This window comes from Canis lupus, chromosome 20, assembly GCF_011100685.1.
Source record: "Canis lupus familiaris isolate Mischka breed German Shepherd chromosome 20, alternate assembly UU_Cfam_GSD_1.0, whole genome shotgun sequence".
NCBI classification, from domain to species: domain Eukaryota; kingdom Metazoa; phylum Chordata; class Mammalia; order Carnivora; family Canidae; genus Canis; species Canis lupus.
The window spans coordinates 55,984,255-56,001,425 of NC_049241.1; the positions used below are offsets into that span (position 1 = coordinate 55,984,255).

Here is a 17,171-nt window from a genome sequence, read left to right on the forward strand (position 1 = left end):
TGTCAAAAGATAGGACTGTAAATTGAAGAGGAGACTGTTTTAAGTTTTAAATTCTAAATTCATATGTCACTTGGGGTGTTTGGCTTGCTAACAGCAAGTCTAGTTGTGCATTTTCAGCTGTAAATTTCAAAAGGATTACATTTGTAGGGGCTGACCTGACTTCATTATGTCTTTGTGTTAAATTATTCCCAAGCATCAACGTGTTCAAGTATGTGTGTGTGTGGGTGTGTATTGTTGGCTACATGTTTTCCTTTAATCGATTTTAACTCTTGTCCCTCTAGGCCAGTAGTTCTCAACCTTTTTAGTCTCTGGACACCTGTATATTCTTAATCATATCGAGGACCCCAAAGATCCTTTTTGTTTACATGGGTTTTATCTACTGATGCTTAACCATGTTTAAAAATTTGAGAGATTTAAGAATAATTGTTTTAAAGATAATAAACCCATTGTTTGATAATGTTTTTATGAGGAAAAGAACCTTCCAAAAAATTAGTGGTATTCAACGTTTTTGTAATCTTTGAACTCTCTGGCTTAATAGAAGCCAGATTATCACGTCTGCTGTGTTAAGTCTATCGTGATAACGTGGTTTTGGTTGGATTCTATGTAGCGTATCCAGCTTCATTCCTGTCCTTGGAGAAGAGAAGCACTTTAAGAATTGTTCTCAGGTGGTTGGTGTGGGTATTCTTTGATACAACACCAAAAACTCAAGTGGTAATTTAATTATGTGGTATCCTAAATCGTATCGATGAGCTTTTCATGCTGTTAATTAAACTCCATTGGCTCCATCTTGCACTTTGTGTCCTTTTCCCATGCATGCTTTTGTAACACCATGCATCAGTTCCTTGGAAATACTGGTATACGACGTTTGCTGTTTTTCCAGTGGATACATTTCATTAAATACTGAAAGGTCACATTCATGGAACAGTTTCATCAGGGAAGGGTTGAAGTATCAGGAAATCACTGTCAAGTTTTGGATTTTTTTTTCTACAGTGGTTAAAATTTGACCATTGGCAACAAATCCTGTCCATTGTTTGCCTTTGTGATAAGGTTTTTGAGAAAATGCCGTATACCCAAGTCTAATTTACTATATTTTATTGGGTTATTTCGAGAAAAATGATCCGACTCTAAGTGTGGTATCTACATAAGTTAGTTCCAAAGAATACGGCATGGGAAGGGGAGAAAAGTATTCTGGAGAAACCTGACGGACGGACACTACCTGGAACCAGGTGACCAAGGTCAACGTGAACAGCAATATGGTGATAACCTGGGCCCATGATACGGTGTCATGAGAAGAGGACTTGGTCTTCCTCCCTAAAACCCATCACCCCAGTCTATGAGAATAACAGACAAATCCAGTTGAGGGACATTCTACAAAATACCTGACCAGTCCTTGGAACTGTCAATGTCACTAAAAGGAAAGTGAAACGATGAGGACTCTTAAGGACTGAATATGTGGGATCCCGGATGAGATTTGATACAAGAGGATGATGATGTTCGGGAACACAAATCTGAATAAACGATGGATTTGGTTATGATCATGTATTGCTGGTTCACTAGTTGTGACAAGTGTGCCATAATGTAATATGTAGTTGGCAATGGGTGTGGGAGGTACTTTAAACAAGAATGGAGAAAGGCGATCTCCAGGCTGAAGGACCAACTTGTGCAAATACGTGGGTGGGAGTGCAATGTTTGAAATCGGAAGGCAAATGAGCTTGGAGTGGGGTGAATGAGGACAGAACAGCATGAGGTCAGGATAGTCGGGGACGCTCAAGACTTGGGGTCTTTAGTCACATGGCATCTGCAGTGGTGCAGCACCGGCTTTGGGTTCGGGTCTTTCTGGGAATGAATCTCAGCCATGACATTGTGTGACTCCCAGTGAGTTACTTAACCTCTGGTCTCGGCTTCCCCGTCTGTAGAACGAGAGAAATGTTAACATACGTTACCTCCTAAGATTGTTGCGTGGTTCGTACGAACTAGCTGCTTCATCCCGTGTCTTGAGACAACAGGAATCAGAAATGTCTCAAGGATGAATGGCAACACCTGACCGGCCTCATCTGCATTTTTGTTTATGCATTTGGGATGTGGGTAACATTTTACGGAGGGGGAAACTGAAGTCAGGGACGAAAGCCGTGCCTGGGCCCACCCCAGGAGCGGTCGTGCGGGAGCGCTTTCGCGTATCTCGAGCTCTAGGAAGGTAAGAGGGATGCAGAGGGTCAGCACCGAGCTCCTCGGCTTCAGGACCCAGGTCAGAGGAGAGTGGGCGGGGCGGCCCGGGGCCGGAAGTCGGCCTTCCGACTTCCTAAGTGTGCCCGACGTCCGCCCCAGCCAATCGGCTGCGGGAGGGCGAAAGTGTCAGCCAGTGGCGAGGCGGCATCCGGGTTCGGAGGACCGGACGCCGGCGGGCGGGGCCTGGAAGGCGGCCGGGGGCGGGGCGTCACGAGCGGCGGGGGCGTTGGCCAATGGGCGGCGGGGACCGCCCCCGGGGGGCGGGCACTGGCGGACGCGGTGACGTCGACGCGGGTCGAAGCGTCCCGGTGGCCGAGGCGGCGGGGCTGAGGAGGGCGGCGGTAGCCAGCGCGGCAGACGGCGGGCCGGGGCGCGGGGCCGCGGAGGGTGCGGAGCGGGCGCGGCCGGCGGCGGCGGCGGGCGGGGGAGGCCGGGGCGGCTCTTGGAGGCGCGGGGGCACGTCCGGGGACCCGCGGGCTGAGCGGGCCGGTGAAGGGGCTGGTCGGGGCTTGCGAGGGGCGTGGCGGCCTCCGGGGCGCTCCTAGCGGGGGTTAGGGCTCGGAGACACCTGCGGGGGGTCTGCCCCCGAGCTCGCCCCGGGGTCGGGGCAGAGGGCAGAGGGCAGAGGAGGAGGCTCTGCGGTGTGGCCCTTTGCGGGTGGGGGAGACGGCGTGGGGGCCTCCGCGGGGGAGCCTTCGGGGGCGGGGCGCCGGGGGCCGGGGCGAGGGGCCGGCGGCGGGGGCTGGCGCGAGCTTGACGGCCGGGGTCCGGGGGGAGTGGGGGAGGGGAGCTGCGGGGGCCGGCGCCGCGCCGACTCAGCAAGTTGGGCAGGCGTGCGGAGCCCCGGGGCTTAGGGTGTGCGGAGTGTGGGGGAACTTGCAGGAAGGGGGGGCTTTGGATGAGCAGGTCGGGAGAAGCCTGGGAGGGAGAGGCAGAGAAGGGCTGGGGCGGCGTGAGGGGAGCCGGCGGCGTGGGCCTGGGGGAGGTTTCGGGGCTAAGCGGGCACAGTGGGGTTGCCACCAACATTTTGGGTGGTGTGGTCACCGAGCGGGATAACAGGAAAGCACCCCGGGCGCCACATGCACGTGCCCTGGCCGAGGATCGGGGAACTTAGTTTTGGGGGAACTTAGTTGTTCCATTTAGGAGTAATGGCTGGTGTCTCACTTCTTCCCTATTTCCCTGTCTCCTCCAGGTCACAGCTCAGGGACTCCCTGAGGTCCTGTCGCCAGCCTTCAGTGAGAGGAGGGCACCAGAAGGCAGGCCGCCCACCATGTCCACATTCAGGCAGGAAGACGTGGAAGACTACTATGAGATGGGGGAGGAGCTGGGCAGGTGAGCAGGGCCTGTGGCCGCCAGGGCTCCGGGCATGGGCAAGAGCAAGAGGCGCTGCGGGGGTTTCCAGATCGCATCCCCCCTCCTGTCCTTCATTCCCCTCTCCAGCGCGAATGAGTCAGTGGCATGTGCTGGCGGAGGGAATTTAGGCTTTGGAGTCAGGTGGCCCTGACCGCACGTTCTTGCTCTGACCTTCTCTGTGCATTTCCTTCGGGGAAAAATAGAGTGGAACGCATGGAGCGCCTACCAGAGCGCCTGGCACGTGACATGAGAGCGGTAGGTGGTGGCGGTGTTTGTTGGTAAAGGTCTGTCCCTCTGTTGAAGCCTGTCTTGATTGAGGGAGGTGATTGATTCTCGGGCACGTTTGCAGGAGAGGCCTCCTGTCTGGGCCCACGTCCCTGCCAATTGTTTAGCATTCTTGTGGGAAAGCGCGGAGGTTTCCCATTCCAGCCAGGCAGCTGATTTCCTGTCTGGCGGGGCCTTGAGTGTCCCCTGAGAACACCCTGCCTCAGACTAGCCAGTCACCATCTCCTCCCCACCCCACCCCCCCCTCCAGCTTCAAACCTTATTTGGTGAGTTCTCTGCTGACCAACCCATGATGTCACCAAAAGGGAATGTAAATAACTGAGTCGTGCCTCAGGCCTTGGCTGAGAAAGTGTTTCAGGCTCATTTGGGATTCTGAAGTCTCTCCTTTAGGAATTTCCTTAATAGAGTCGTAGAGAATGTAGGGTCCCTCACCCCGTCCCCTTCTCTTCCCCCATGCCCCCTGCCCAATCTCATCCTTTACTGTTGAAAATGTGTTAGGTTCTCCTGCTGAGGGTGGCTTGGCAAAAGTCAGCCAGTGTCCCATGTAGATTCCCCTTAATTCGCCAGCTCCACTGTTAGGAATTAATTCAGCGGGAATACATGCATATGCAAACCCAGTGACCCAAGAACAGGGGTGGTTGCTGTAAGGATTGTATATGAACAAAGGGCGGGGAGCCTCTTCAGTGGTCCCCCCAGCACCACTGCCTCTGTGGGTGGAATATTACGCAGCCATTACAAGGATCCAGGCAACCTATATGATGTTCACCACCTAAGAAGTGTATTGAAGTTTTGTAGTAGCTGTGTCAGTTTTAATAGTTTTAATATATTTTATTTAACCCAATAGATTGAACTATTACATTTTGCTTGTAATCACAATAAAAATTATGAATGAAAAATTTTACCACCTTTCTTTTTGATATGAAGCTTTTGAGGTCTGGTGTGTGATACACACTCAGAATACATCTCGGTTTGGACTGGCCTGTGGGCCACCATGTGGCTGGTGCCTGTCATCTTGGACAGCACTGCTCTGGTGATCCCAGTTGTGCTCAGAGAACCATGAGGTGAAGGGTTCAAGGGACAGGACACTGTGAGCACTGTGCTGCAGTTTGTATGAGTTACGGATGTCGTTTTGACGTCTGAATTCTAGTCTGTCTTTATGTTTTGTTCATCTGCGAAAGGACCTACGAGGCAGGTGTGCTTACCCTCCCCGTTTCATACAGGAGTGGAGGCTGAAAGGAGGGAAGCAACTTGTCCAAGGCCATGTGGGGGTCAAGCCTTGAGACCAGGCCCTGCTGGGTGCAAAGCCCAGGCATTCTGGAATCAGAGGTGAACATTAGGCTTCCGCCTGCCCCCCTGGAACAGGCCCATTAGAGGTCCCAGTGAAGAGCAGCCCTGCACGTCAGGAAGAGCATGCATCCTTCTGCCCCTGAGAGCATCCTCTCCCATGCTTGCTCTGCACTTTGGCAGGTGGCAGGTGGCTGCTGCAGGGAGCTCTCAGTTTCAGAGGCAGGCAGGGTCTTCCCTGAGGCCAGTTGCTGATTGTCTTTGGGGAGTTAGCTGCCAAGCATCACCGTGGCAACGAGGACCAGGACTAAAACAGGGCGACACTTTGTTGTTCCAGGGGGATGGGGCCACATGAACTGGAAGCAAGTTTCTTTGTGTGTGTGCTTGGGAGGGGTTGGGGAATTCTTTCTTCCTAGTTCACATTGATAGTCTTGGGAAATAAATAATTAGTCTGTGGTCGACAAGTGTGGACTTTCACCCTGGCTTTGCCTTGGTAGAGTGATGTGTGCACCTGGGCTGGCTTGGGACAGGGGGCCACGAACCAGAGGTTTATGCTCTCCCGGGCCTGGAGGCAGGAGGCACAGATCAGGGTGTCACTGGGGCTGATTCCTTCTGAGGTGCCTCTCCTTGATGTACAGATGGCCATCTTTTCCCTGTGGCCTCCCAGGGCTGTCCCTCTGTCAGAACAAATCTGTTCTGCTCTCCTCTTAAAAGGGCTTGGATTAGATTGGGTTCAGCCTCTCCTGTGAGCTCTTTCTAACTGAATCACCTCTTTAAAGGCCCTGTCTCCAGATAGTCCCGTTCTGAGGTGCTGGGGGTTAAGACCTCAACATGGATTTTTGGGGTAACACAGTTCAGTCTAGAATAGCATCTTTTTACCTGTTTCCATGAGCATTACTGCTCTTCATTTGTTAGCTCAGCTCAGAATAAAGCAGGGAAAAATAATCCATACATTTGAAAATGAGGCCCCACGTCTAGCTCGAAGCACAGTGCCACTGGTATGAGGTGAATGTTCGGCGTTCAATGGCATTACCATCAGGAGTTTGTCATGGGACTGGAGGTGGGCCTGGAAAAATTAGCTTGGCTGCTGTAGGCAAAAGAGAAAGGAAAGCATTTCAGGTGGCGGGAGAGTTAGTGGAGATATGGAGGGGACAGGAGCATGATGTACCCAGGAGACTGTTGTAGCAGGTTCAGGGGATTGGGGGGGGCGAGGCCTGAGTCTCCTGTCACTGCTGTCAGTGATCACAGTTCAGCCTAGAAGAGTGTGCAATTATTATGTGAAAGGTCTGGGAGTCGAGAGTCTGTAGTGGACCTGTAGGGCTGGTCCCCCCAGGGCCCCAGGGAGACCCGGCTCCTACGCTGCCTCCCTGGCCCGAGGCCCCTCCTCTGTCCTCACTGCCAGCAGCGCAAGGTCTGCTCGTCTCTGGGACTCCCACCCTCTGCCTCCCTCTTGTGAGGACCTAGTGAGCACGCTGGGCCCCCCAGGAACCTAGGGTCACCCCCACCTCGGTGGCCTTGACTTGCTTCCACCTGCAAGGTCCCTTTTACCAGGAGAGGTGATATATTCACAGGTCTTGGGGATTCACATGTGGGCATTTAGTGGGGGCTGTCGTTCAACCCAGTGTGTTAGTAATAATTTTGTACCTCCCACCTGCTCACCTTGAACTTTGCCTGGTCCGCTTATCAAACAAACCCAGTTGGGTTCCTCAGCTTTTTCGGGGGCCCTGCTGGCTTGGCAACGGCGTCCCTCATTAGTCTGTGTGTCTCTGTTCTTGGGCTCCTGCCTGGCCTGTCTTCCCTCTGCCATCCCCAGCGTCAGAGAGCCTGCCCGGACACCCACCTTCCCAGTCTCTGCCCTTCCTTCCTCCCGTTACGCCCTCTCCTTCAGTTCCCCGACAGGTCATATCATCTTTTCTCTGGATCCCTGGTGGTGTCTTAAAATTTTCTTTGTGGAGCACGTGCTTTGTCTTGGAATTGGTTCCTGTGCATGTGGAGTCAGCAGACTACGGCCTGTGGGCAAATCCAGCCCCAGCCTAGTGTGGCCCTGCCTGCCTGTGAACCTGGAATGTTTTTTTATTTTTTCAAAGGTTGTAAAAACACACAAGAATTATGACAGAAACCACATGGCCCATAGGGCTAAAAATATTTACTGTCTGGCCTTTTTCAGCCAACTCTTGAGTTAAAGTAAGTTAATATAACTAAGTTCCTGGATAGCAAAATAATTGGGACGTTGGACAGCTCCCTGGAGTGCAGTAAATAGGATTTCTCTCTCTTTCGCTTTTTTTTTCTTTCGCTTTTAATAACTGCTGTCTTGAGCTATAATCCACATATTGTACAGTTCACCCATTTACAGTGTGCAAGTTAGTGATCTTTAGTGTATTTACAGGGTTTTGCAACTGTTACCCTAAATAATTCCAGAATATTCCATCACCTAAAAGGAACCCCATCCCCATCAGCTGTTACTCCCCATCCCTCCCCCAGCCCCCAGCCCCCACGAGCCCCCTCCTGTCCTTGCATGACCCTGTTCTGGATGTGTCCCACACGTGGACTCAACACGTGGCTTTCTGTGTCTCGTTCCCTCCCTGAGTGTCGTGGGCTCAGGGTCTGTCCCCAGGGCAGTGTGTTTGGGCACCTCACTGCTATTCACGGCAGAGGGATGGGCCCATGCATGGTGGACACATTATGTTCATCTGTCGATGGACATCTGGTTCTTTCCCTCTTGAGGCTGCTGTGAATCTGGCTGATTGAGGATTTGCGTAGAAGCTTCTCTGTGGATTTATGTTGTCGTTTCTCTTGGGCAGACACTGGAGGGAATTGCAGAAGCGCATGGAAACAGTGTCTAAGCTCTTGGGGAACCAGTAGCCCGTTTCCATGGGTGTGGGCTCCGGTCCCCATCCTCTGTCAGTTTGAAAATGGGTGTGTTCCTCTCACTCAGCCAGTTGAATAAGAAGCCCCTTTGAAGTCAGTGGCTTTTTTTCTTTTTTCTTAGGTTTTTAAAAATGATGAAATAGACCAGGGAAAGATAAATCAGTCTAGAATTGTGTTACGTAAAAGTAAAAGCCGCTCTTGGCTGCCCTGAGCCTCCACCCCTTCTCTGACATGGTGGCGAGCCCTCAGGCCTCCTGCCCACTGCACAGGCCTTTGTAAGCAAGCCCATCTTGCCCCGAGCAGGTCCTCAGTTTGTCTCCCAGTCTGCTGCTTTCTCCTGGCTGTGTGGGATTCCACCGACCCCGGGATGGACTTAATTCCCTTTTGCAAACACCGAGGGGCTGCTTTGCCCTCTGCAGTGCAGAAATACCATGGCCGCTTTGAACACACCTAACAGCCGCCCCCCCCCCCCCCCCCCAACAAGAGGCAGAGGGGCAGGGCCGGAAGGTGCTGTCTCAGAAGCTGCATCCTTTCCACTCCCCCAGTCCCTCACAGGGCTCCACTCACTCCTCTGTCCCCGCAGCGGCCAGTTTGCGATTGTGCGGAAATGCCGGCAGAAGGGGACTGGGAAGGAGTATGCGGCCAAGTTCATCAAGAAGCGCCGCCTGTCGTCCAGCCGGCGGGGAGTCAGCCGGGAGGAGATTGAGCGGGAGGTGAACATCCTACGGGAGATCCGGCACCCCAACATCATCACGCTGCACGACATCTTTGAGAACAAGACTGACGTAGTGCTCATCCTGGAGCTGGTCTCAGGCGGGGAGCTCTTCGACTTCCTGGCAGAGAAGGAGTCACTGACAGAGGACGAGGCCACCCAGTTCCTCAAGCAGATCCTGGATGGTGTCCACTACCTGCACTCCAAGCGCATTGCCCACTTTGACCTCAAGGTGGGCCCTGGTGGGCCAGGGAGGGAGCTGGGGACCAACTGGGCAGGTGAGGTGGGGGGCTGGGAAGGGGGTCCAGCTCTTATGGCACAGAGTGCACCCTTGCAGCCCCGTTGCTGCCTAGGGGTCGAGACAGACCAGCTCAGGCCTGCCACCTATGAGGGGTTCCCAGGGAAGAGCCGAGGCTGTCCCTGGGAACCCTGGGCCAGCAGAGCTACAGAGTCCTCCTCCACCCCCCAGCCAGAAAACATCATGCTGCTAGACAAGAACGTGCCCAACCCACGGATCAAGCTCATCGACTTTGGCATCGCCCACAAGATCGAAGCGGGGAATGAGTTCAAGAACATTTTCGGCACCCCTGAATTTGTGGGTATGGCGCTGCATGGTGCTTTGGGGCTAGGGTTTGTGGGACCGTTTGAGGTTTCCTGGCCTGCGTGCGTGCCTCAGGCCTAACCCCTGGTCATCTGGTCCACCTCACTCAGATTTCCTTTCCCGAGTCCTGGTGTTAGGTACATGAGGTCAGGCCTGCTGCCCCCAGAGCCGGCCTTGCCCCCCACCTGCAGGTGGGCTGTGCTGCTCCTTGTGGCTGTGTCCCCATTGTTGCCTTAGATCTACCCAGCGTCTGACTCTGTACCTTCTGTTTCTCTGTCTCTGCAGCTCCAGAGATTGTCAACTATGAACCCCTGGGTCTGGAAGCAGACATGTGGTGAGTGGCAAGGAGTGGCAGGGAGTGGCAAGGAGTGGTAGGGCTGCTGGCGCTGAGCCCAGCACACAACACACCTGGCATATAGCACCTTTGCTCCTCTGGGAGTCCCCTGACTGTCCATGGGAGCTGCCGGGCCACAACCACAGGGTAGGACGTAGCCCATCCTCATGGTTTTGATGCTCTTGGGTATGGGCCTGGGCCAGGTAGACCATTGCCTTAGAACAGGGGTCAGCAAACAATGGCCCACCAGCCAGAACAGGTCTGTGAGCTTGGAATGGTTTTGTTTTTAAGGTGATGTTAAAAACAAAACAGACAAATAAGCGACAGAGACTGTGGTCCACAAAGTGTGAAATATTCATTGTCTCACCCTTTGTAGAAAGTGTGTCAGCCCACTTTTGAGCACAGCAGGCGTCATAGAGTCCTGCATCTGCTGCAACCCCTCCCCTGCTCTGAGCTGGATAGGTGGGTGTGGCCAGACGAGCTCAAGCGTCCAATCCTGAGACCCCCAGAGTGGGAGAGAGGAAGGCTCTTAGTGGAGGCCATGCAGACCCTGGAAGGAGAGCAGGCTATGGGCTTCTGGCTTCCCCACCTGGACTCTGGATCCCCAGCCATTTAGACGTTTTGAGAATTGGGGTGTTGCCGCCCACTGCTGAGCTGACTTCTCTTCTTGTGTGTTCTCTCCAGGAGCATTGGAGTCATCACCTATATCCTGTGAGTTCCCGGTTGATGCTTCCTGCATTTCTTGAGGCCCTGGGTCAGGAGGAGGGTCAGGATGGCTCCTGTGCAGGGATGGGGACTATGAGCTCTGACCCACCAGAGTGCTCAGTGAACTTGGTGGGTGGATGGGTAGGTGGTGGATGGGTGGGTGAATAGCTGGATGGGTGGGTGAATAGCTGGATGGGTGGGTGGGTAGATGGTGGGTGGCAGATGGGTGGGTGAATAGGTGAATGGGTGGATAAATAGGTGGATGGCTGGATGGGTAGATGGTGGGTGGCAGATGGGTGGGTGGATGGATGGGTGGATGGTGGGTAGCAGATGGGTGGGTGAATAGGTGGATGGATGGTGGGTGGTGGATAGTGGGTGAGTGGTGGATGGGTGGGTGAATAGGTGGATGGATGGTGGGTGGTGGATGGGTGGGTGAATAGGTGGGTGGATGGTGGGTGGTGGATAGTGGGTGAGTGGTGGATGAGTGAGTGGATAGGTGGGTATGAATAGATGGATGGGTGGATAGTGGGTGGGTGATGGATGGGTGGATGTGTGGATGGGTGGCTGGTGGGTGGGTGAAAAGGTGGATGGATGGGTAGATGGATGGGTGGATTGTGGATGGTTGTATGGGTGGTTGGGTGGATGGATGAGTGAAGAATGCATGGATTTGCGCAGGAGGGAAAGACAGTTCCTGTCTCGGGCTCCTGGAGAGCCCTGCTCTGTGCAGAGTGGTTTTCCCTGACCTCATTCCCTCAGGCACCATTCCCTCAGGTTGGATTGTTCCTCATCTCCATCCCTGCGTCAAGCAGGCTCCCACTGCTTTTTCTTCCCTTGTCAGATGGTAGAGCGATACACTCTAAAGGTTTGTTAAGACAGGTTTTTATTAGGTCAGTTTTTGTTTTTATTATTTATTTATTTATTTATTTATTTATTTATTTATTTATTTATTTTTAATTTTTATTTATTTATGATAGTCACACAGAGAGAGAGAGAGAGCCAGAGACACAGGCAGAGGGAGAAGCAGGCTCCATGCACCGAGAGCCCGATGTGGGATTCGATCCCGGATCTCCAGGATCGCGCCCTGAGCCAAAGGCAGGTGCCAAACTGCTGCGCCACCCAGGGATCCCCAGTTTTTTTTTTTTTTTTTTTTTTTTTTTTTCCCAGTTTTTGTTTTTAAAGATTGAGGTTGGGCAGCCCCGGTGACGCAGCGGTTTAGCGCCGCCTGCAGCCCGGGGCGTGATCCTGGAGACCCGGGATCGAGTCCCGCATCGGGCTCTCTGTATGGTGCCTGCTTCTCCCTCTGCCTGTGTCTCTGCCTCTCTCTCTGTCTCTATGAATGAATGAATGAATGAATGAATAAATAAAATCTTAAAAAAAATAAAGATTGAGGTTTACAGAGGAGCTACAGAGCCAGTACAGAATTCCTGTGTGTCTCACCCAGCGTCCCAGCGTTAGTGCCCTAAAGAGCATCTGTCAACACCAAGAAATGAGCCCAGTACAACACTAGCAAGTAGAATCCCAGAGTTTTCCTGCTCTTGCCTCTTTGTGGTCCAGGACCCCACCCTGGATCGCATCCCGCAGCGTCCCTCACTTCTGGCGCCGTCAGCCTGGAGGTGGCTCAGGGATTGGTCCCAGTTCTGCCACCAGCCACAGGCCAGGTTATCAGATCAGAGGCTCCCTTGACCCCCTCGACCTGGAGAGCTTGCTGGAGGGGCTCACAGAACTCAGAACAGTGTGCTTTCTGGTACCAGTTAATTATGAAGACCGTAGATATGGATGAAAGGCCAGATGAGGAGGCACGTAGTAGGGTAAGGTCTGGGAGGGCTTCAAGCGCAGGAGTTTCTGTCTCCGTGGACTTGGGGGTGCACCCTCTTCTCCACACGTGGGGACATTCAGCCTGGAAACTTCAAGCCCTTTCATTGAGGGATTTTATGGATGTTCCATTGTGTAGGCATGATTAAGTTGTTGGTGATGGAATCAATCTCTGGCCCCTCTTCTTGCCCCAGAGGTCAGGGGTGGGGCCAGCGGTTCCATCCTGTTAATCTCATGGCTGCTTCCTCCAACCACCAGCCCCATCCCAGGGTCATCTGGGGTGACTTCCAGAAGTCGCCTTGTTCACATAAACTCTGGTGTGGTTGAAAGGCGCTCTTGATGGTCGGCAAAAGGCTCTTCTCATCTCATCACCCTGCAGCCGCTTCAGAAACCGAGGATAGAGACCGAATGTCAGAACAGTTGTTGCCACTTTCTTAGTTGGTAGCATTTAGGAAAGCGCGAGGCTTATGGGAGCTCTGTGCCTGAGGACTGGGGTGAGGACCGGAAGTGTAATTGTTATTGTCACAGTGCCACGTGCCCAGAGCCTCACGAGATGGTAGTGTGGCCCCCAAGCACCATCAGGATGGCACACGACGTCCTTGTGTCATCTCTGGTGATGTGCACCCTGGCCGAGTGCTGACGTCAGCCAGGGTACCCTTCTGGGAAGTCAACAGCTTTCCCCGTGATCACTAAATGTTTAGGACGGGTGCTTCAAGCTTCCTTAGGGACATTTGCCCACTCTTCAGTGCCCATCAGTGGCCAGGGGGGAAGATTTTGTGCTTTCTGGTGGAAGGTTACGGGCTGGTTGAGTGCAAGTAACAGGGGATGTGGGGGACACCCAGGGCCCGGCGTCTGCTTTCCTCTGTGTTCGGCCCCCCGAGGTGGCAGGGCAGAGCCGCTGGGAGCCCAGGCAGTGGCCTGTTTGTGGAGCGAGCGCAGGGGCCGCTGAGCCCTGTGTCTGCCTTCCAGCCTGAGCGGCGCCTCCCCATTCCTGGGTGAGACCAAGCAGGAGACCCTGACCAACATCTCGGCTGTGAACTACGACTTTGACGAGGAGTATTTCAGCAACACCAGCGAGCTGGCCAAGGACTTCATCCGCCGCCTGCTTGTCAAGGACCCCAAGTAGGAGCGCCAGGCCGGGCTGAGAGGGTGGGGGGGCAGGGGGCTGTCAGGGAAGGCTGCTGGGTCCCCCAGGAGCACGGGCCTCCATGCAGTCCCCTCCACATACCTGGGGGTTGGGGTGGCAGTGTGCTTAGCTTGGCTTCCGCTGTGTCTCTTTAAGAGCTGTTAAGTCCTTGCTGATGTTTAAGATAATTTTTTGTTTGTTTGTTTAAGATAATTTTCATGTGAAATTCCAGATTCCTGGGTTTTTTTCCTAGGAAAACCTAAAACTTCTGGTGTCACAGAGCCCTCACTCCTGGAGAGGGGCTCCTGTTGGTGACAGTCTTGCCCTGGTGCAGCCACCCATTCCTGCTACTTACCTGGTCCCTCCTGTGGGCTCCCGAGTTGGCAAGACCCAGCGTTAGGTCTTGCCCTGATTCACAAAACCTCTGAGAAAGCATGGAAGGCCCCAGGGCCTGTGTCTGGCTGAGCAGGGCAGATGCTCTGGAGGGCACAGGTGGTTTCAAGGTCATTTCAGGGACTTGTTCCCAGGCCAGAGGGGAGTCCCTAGGGGCCCACATGTGGGAGTCCTTTAAGGTGGGGGTGGAGAGCAGAAGTGCCAGGGAGAGCCTGGAAAACCCTTCCCTGATCTCTGCTCGGTTCCCCACCAGCCTTGTGGGAGGAGAGAGCACGTGGAATGTGTGCGACTAACCAGGGTGGGGGGCTCTTACAGGAGAAGAATGACCATCGCCCAGAGCCTGGAGCATTCCTGGATCAAGGTGAGGTGGGCGGGGCTGCTCCCATTCAAGGATGCCATGTGTGACAAGGGAGGGAGGGACCCAGGGGAGTGGGCCTGGGTGGCAGAGGACATGGGGTGCGCCTGAGGTGGTGCTGGTGCCGGCTCCCTGTGATGCTGGCTGGCTCTTCAGCCCATTTGCACACAGCAGGGCACCCTCCCACAGAAACTCCTAGAATGGGTGACGTCTGCCAGGGGCAGCAGTAAAGGGCCGGAGAGTCTTGTGTTTTCCTCTCTGCGGTCTCTGGTGCCAGAGCCACGCATACCCTGCCTGAACGGGCAAGGTGGCCCCGTGCTGATGAAACTTTGTCCGGGAAAGCTGGTGGAGGGTGGGATGTGGCCCTCAGTGGCCGCCTCCGCCCCCTGCTCCAGGCCCTGGGCCTCTCTCCACAGGCGATCCGGCGGCGGAACGTGCGGCGTGAAGACAGTGGCCGGAAGCCCGAGCGGCGGCGCCTGAAGACGGCACGCCTCAAGGAGTACACCATCAAGTCCCACTCGAGCATGCCCCCCAACAACACCTATGTCAACTTTGAGCGCTTCTCCAAGGTGCTAGAGGAGGTGGCGGCGGCAGAGGAGGGTCTGCGGGGGCTGGAGCACAGCCGGCGCCTCTTCCACGAGGACATCGAGGCGCTGACGGCCATCTACGAGGAGAAGGAGGCCTGGTACAGGGAGGAGAACGAGAGCATCGGCCAGGACCTGCGGCGGCTGCGCCAGGAGCTGCACAAGACGGAGGCGTTGCAGCGGCAGGCCCAGGAGGAGGCCAAGGGCGCCCTGCTGGGGGCCAGTGGGCTCAAGCGGCGCTTCAGCCGCCTCGAGAACCGCTACGAGGCCCTGGCAAAGCAGGTGGCCTCCGAGATGCGCTTCGTGCAGGATCTGGTGCGCGCCATGGAGCAGGAGAAGCTGCAGGGGGTGGAGTGTGGCCTACGCTAGGGCCGCGTGGCCGAGGCACCTTTCACCCTGCTCCTGGGCTCTGGCGGGAGTGGCGCCACACTGGGATGTGCTCTCGGGGGTGGGGGTTGGGAACTCAGTGCTACCTTTGCCGGCTGAGCTCCTCTGGCCTCCGGCTTTGGCAACTCTGGGGCTTCTGGGGCAGCACCACCTGGGGAACTCTGGGCTGGCGGGGACACCGCCTTGTGCTGGGCCTGTGTTGGGAGCCTTGCTGAGGATCCAGGGCTTAGAATCAGAGGGGCCTCCCCTGCCTCTGCTGGGCACCAAAGTCCCACCTCTTCTAGCCATGGGAGGCAGCTCCCCTGGGGTCTCTCGTGGGGACCCCGCCATCCCCCATCCTGACTGCACCCCAAGGTCTGAGCTGGCACCAGGGCCAGAGTGGAGATGGCCTAGCCCTCAAGCCGTCAGTTTGGAGTGGGTCCTGGGGGTTGTGTTACCAGGCATGGTGCCCTGCTGCAGAAGCCCAGGGAGCCCTGGGTGGGAAGAGGAGCCGTCTGGGCTGCACGCTCCTCTGCAGCACCTGTGGCCTCCGTGCATGTGGAGGACGCCCCCCCCCCCCCCCCCCCCCGCCCCGACCTCACGCCCCAGCCTCAGTCCCTGTTCCAGTGCTCCCTTTTCACCTCAGGGCTTGCGGGAACCCCTGTGGACTAGTTGCCCCCAGAAAGCCCTGCAAAGGCTCAGCGTCCCCTGTGTGCCCCACCAGTCCCTGTCCCCCTGCTGCCCCTCACCGCCCCACGCAGGGCCTGATGCCCCCGACAGAGAGGAGTGGAGGGGTTGCAGTGGGCAGCACTATCGCCGCCACTAGGTGCCGCCCTCGAGCAGGGTCACGTGGCAGAGAAGGTGCCCTAAGGTCTGGGCTTCACCTGAACGTGAAGTGCTCTGCGCACGTTCCCTGTGGCAGGTCGGGTTAAGCGAGTGACATCTGTGCAGCCCTCCCATGGCCCTGGAGGAGTTCTCCAGGCAGAAGCCAACCTGGGCCGAGTGCAGGGAGGAACCGGGCAGTGGGACTGGCCAGGACCTCAGGACCCGGCTGCGAGGTCAGACAGAGGTGTCCCCCCATGTGCTAGGCCTGTCTGCAGGGCTGGGTCAGGAGCCACTGTGTACCCCTCCACGAGCTCAGCTGTACCCATTTGCATGTGTGCCGCAAGCCTAAGGGAAATAAAGCCCCACTTCCCCGACATGCAGCTGTGTGTGTTGTGAGGCCGGGCAGGGGCAGCCAGCCTTGTGGTTACCCGCTGCCGGGGCCTCGCCAGGTTGGCCCGTCTCTTCTCCCCGCTGCTGCCCCTGTGCTTGGGAAGAAGAGGGCATCATGGGGGCTGCAGGCTGCGTGATCTTGGGGTTGGACTGGTCTCATTTCCTTGTAATGAACCAGAAGCTTCCAGGCAGCCAGGGTGAAGTCAGAGGGGTTTCCTGTCCATTTGTCCTGCGTCACACACTACCAGGCTACACACAGGCTCCCCTGCCCACGTTGGGCCCCAGCTTGGGCCACCCCATCTTCTTGGGAGGGATGTGAGCGGCGCTCTCATCGCCCCTGCTGCTGTTCTGTGCAGCCCCCGGGTCTGGAATGTTCCAGGAAGAAGCCCTCCTACTTCCTTCCTGGGAGCCCCCAGCCATCATTTTGTTGCCTCATCCCATACACCTCAGGGCACATTTCTCCTTGTTCGTCTTGTCTTTGCATTTTAATTTTAAAAATTTGAGATCTGAGGTACCATAACATTTCTCCCTTTTAATCTCTTCCTGGTTAGCAACTTCAAGTTTGGCATTTCAGTAAATTTCAGCTCTTTGCTCAGACCTCGGGTCTTCTCCCTTTGTCCCCAACTGTTCTCTGCAGCTGGATTGTGCAGCCCAGGACCCGGTCTGGCCCGCATATGGTGTCCAGCTGTCAGGTCCTTTAGGATGATGACCGAGCAACCAATTCTGCTATATGTCACACCGCAAAGAGCAGTGGGCCAGCTGTGGGCGAGGGGCGCCCAGATGTGTGTGGGGTCAGTAAACTCCAGACCACATGGGGCCCCAGGGGCCGGTAGACAGCACCTGTCCAGCCTCCAGCCAGTGCTGAGCCGTTCTCGCACCTTCTGGGCACTGTGGTGGGCAACGGGAGGCGTTGGCGGGAGCTTGAGACCATGTCTGTCCTGATGCGGGAGAG

At 55.5% G+C, this 17,171-nt stretch overlaps 1 protein-coding gene across 1 annotated transcript; it reads left to right on the top strand.

The window, feature by feature from the left end:
* The first annotated feature begins 2,493 nt into the window (after positions 1–2,493).
* On the top strand, positions 2,494–16,739 carry DAPK3 (death associated protein kinase 3). The gene is made up of 9 exons (XM_038567778.1): positions 2,494–2,613; positions 3,419–3,558; positions 8,600–8,960; positions 9,198–9,327; positions 9,615–9,663; positions 10,348–10,374; positions 13,150–13,302; positions 14,015–14,060; positions 14,471–16,739. The coding sequence occupies exons 2-9, from the start codon at positions 3,497–3,499 to the stop codon at positions 15,005–15,007; spliced, it is 1,365 nt and encodes a 454-aa protein (XP_038423706.1). The 5' UTR covers positions 2,494–2,613; positions 3,419–3,496; the 3' UTR covers positions 15,008–16,739.
* Positions 16,740–17,171: the final 432 nt, after the last annotated feature.

Excerpts from the sequence above, each read along its gene's own strand:
- DAPK3 (XM_038567778.1), top strand. The coding sequence starts at position 3,497 with ATGTCCACATTCAGGCAGGAAGACGTGGAAGACTACTATGAGATGGGG. Across the intron at positions 8,961-9,197 it reads TTGCCCACTTTGACCTCAAG|CCAGAAAACATCATGCTGCT; the intron begins GTGGGCCCTGGT and ends TCCACCCCCCAG. Across the intron at positions 14,061-14,470 it reads TGGAGCATTCCTGGATCAAG|GCGATCCGGCGGCGGAACGT; the intron begins GTGAGGTGGGCG and ends CTCTCTCCACAG.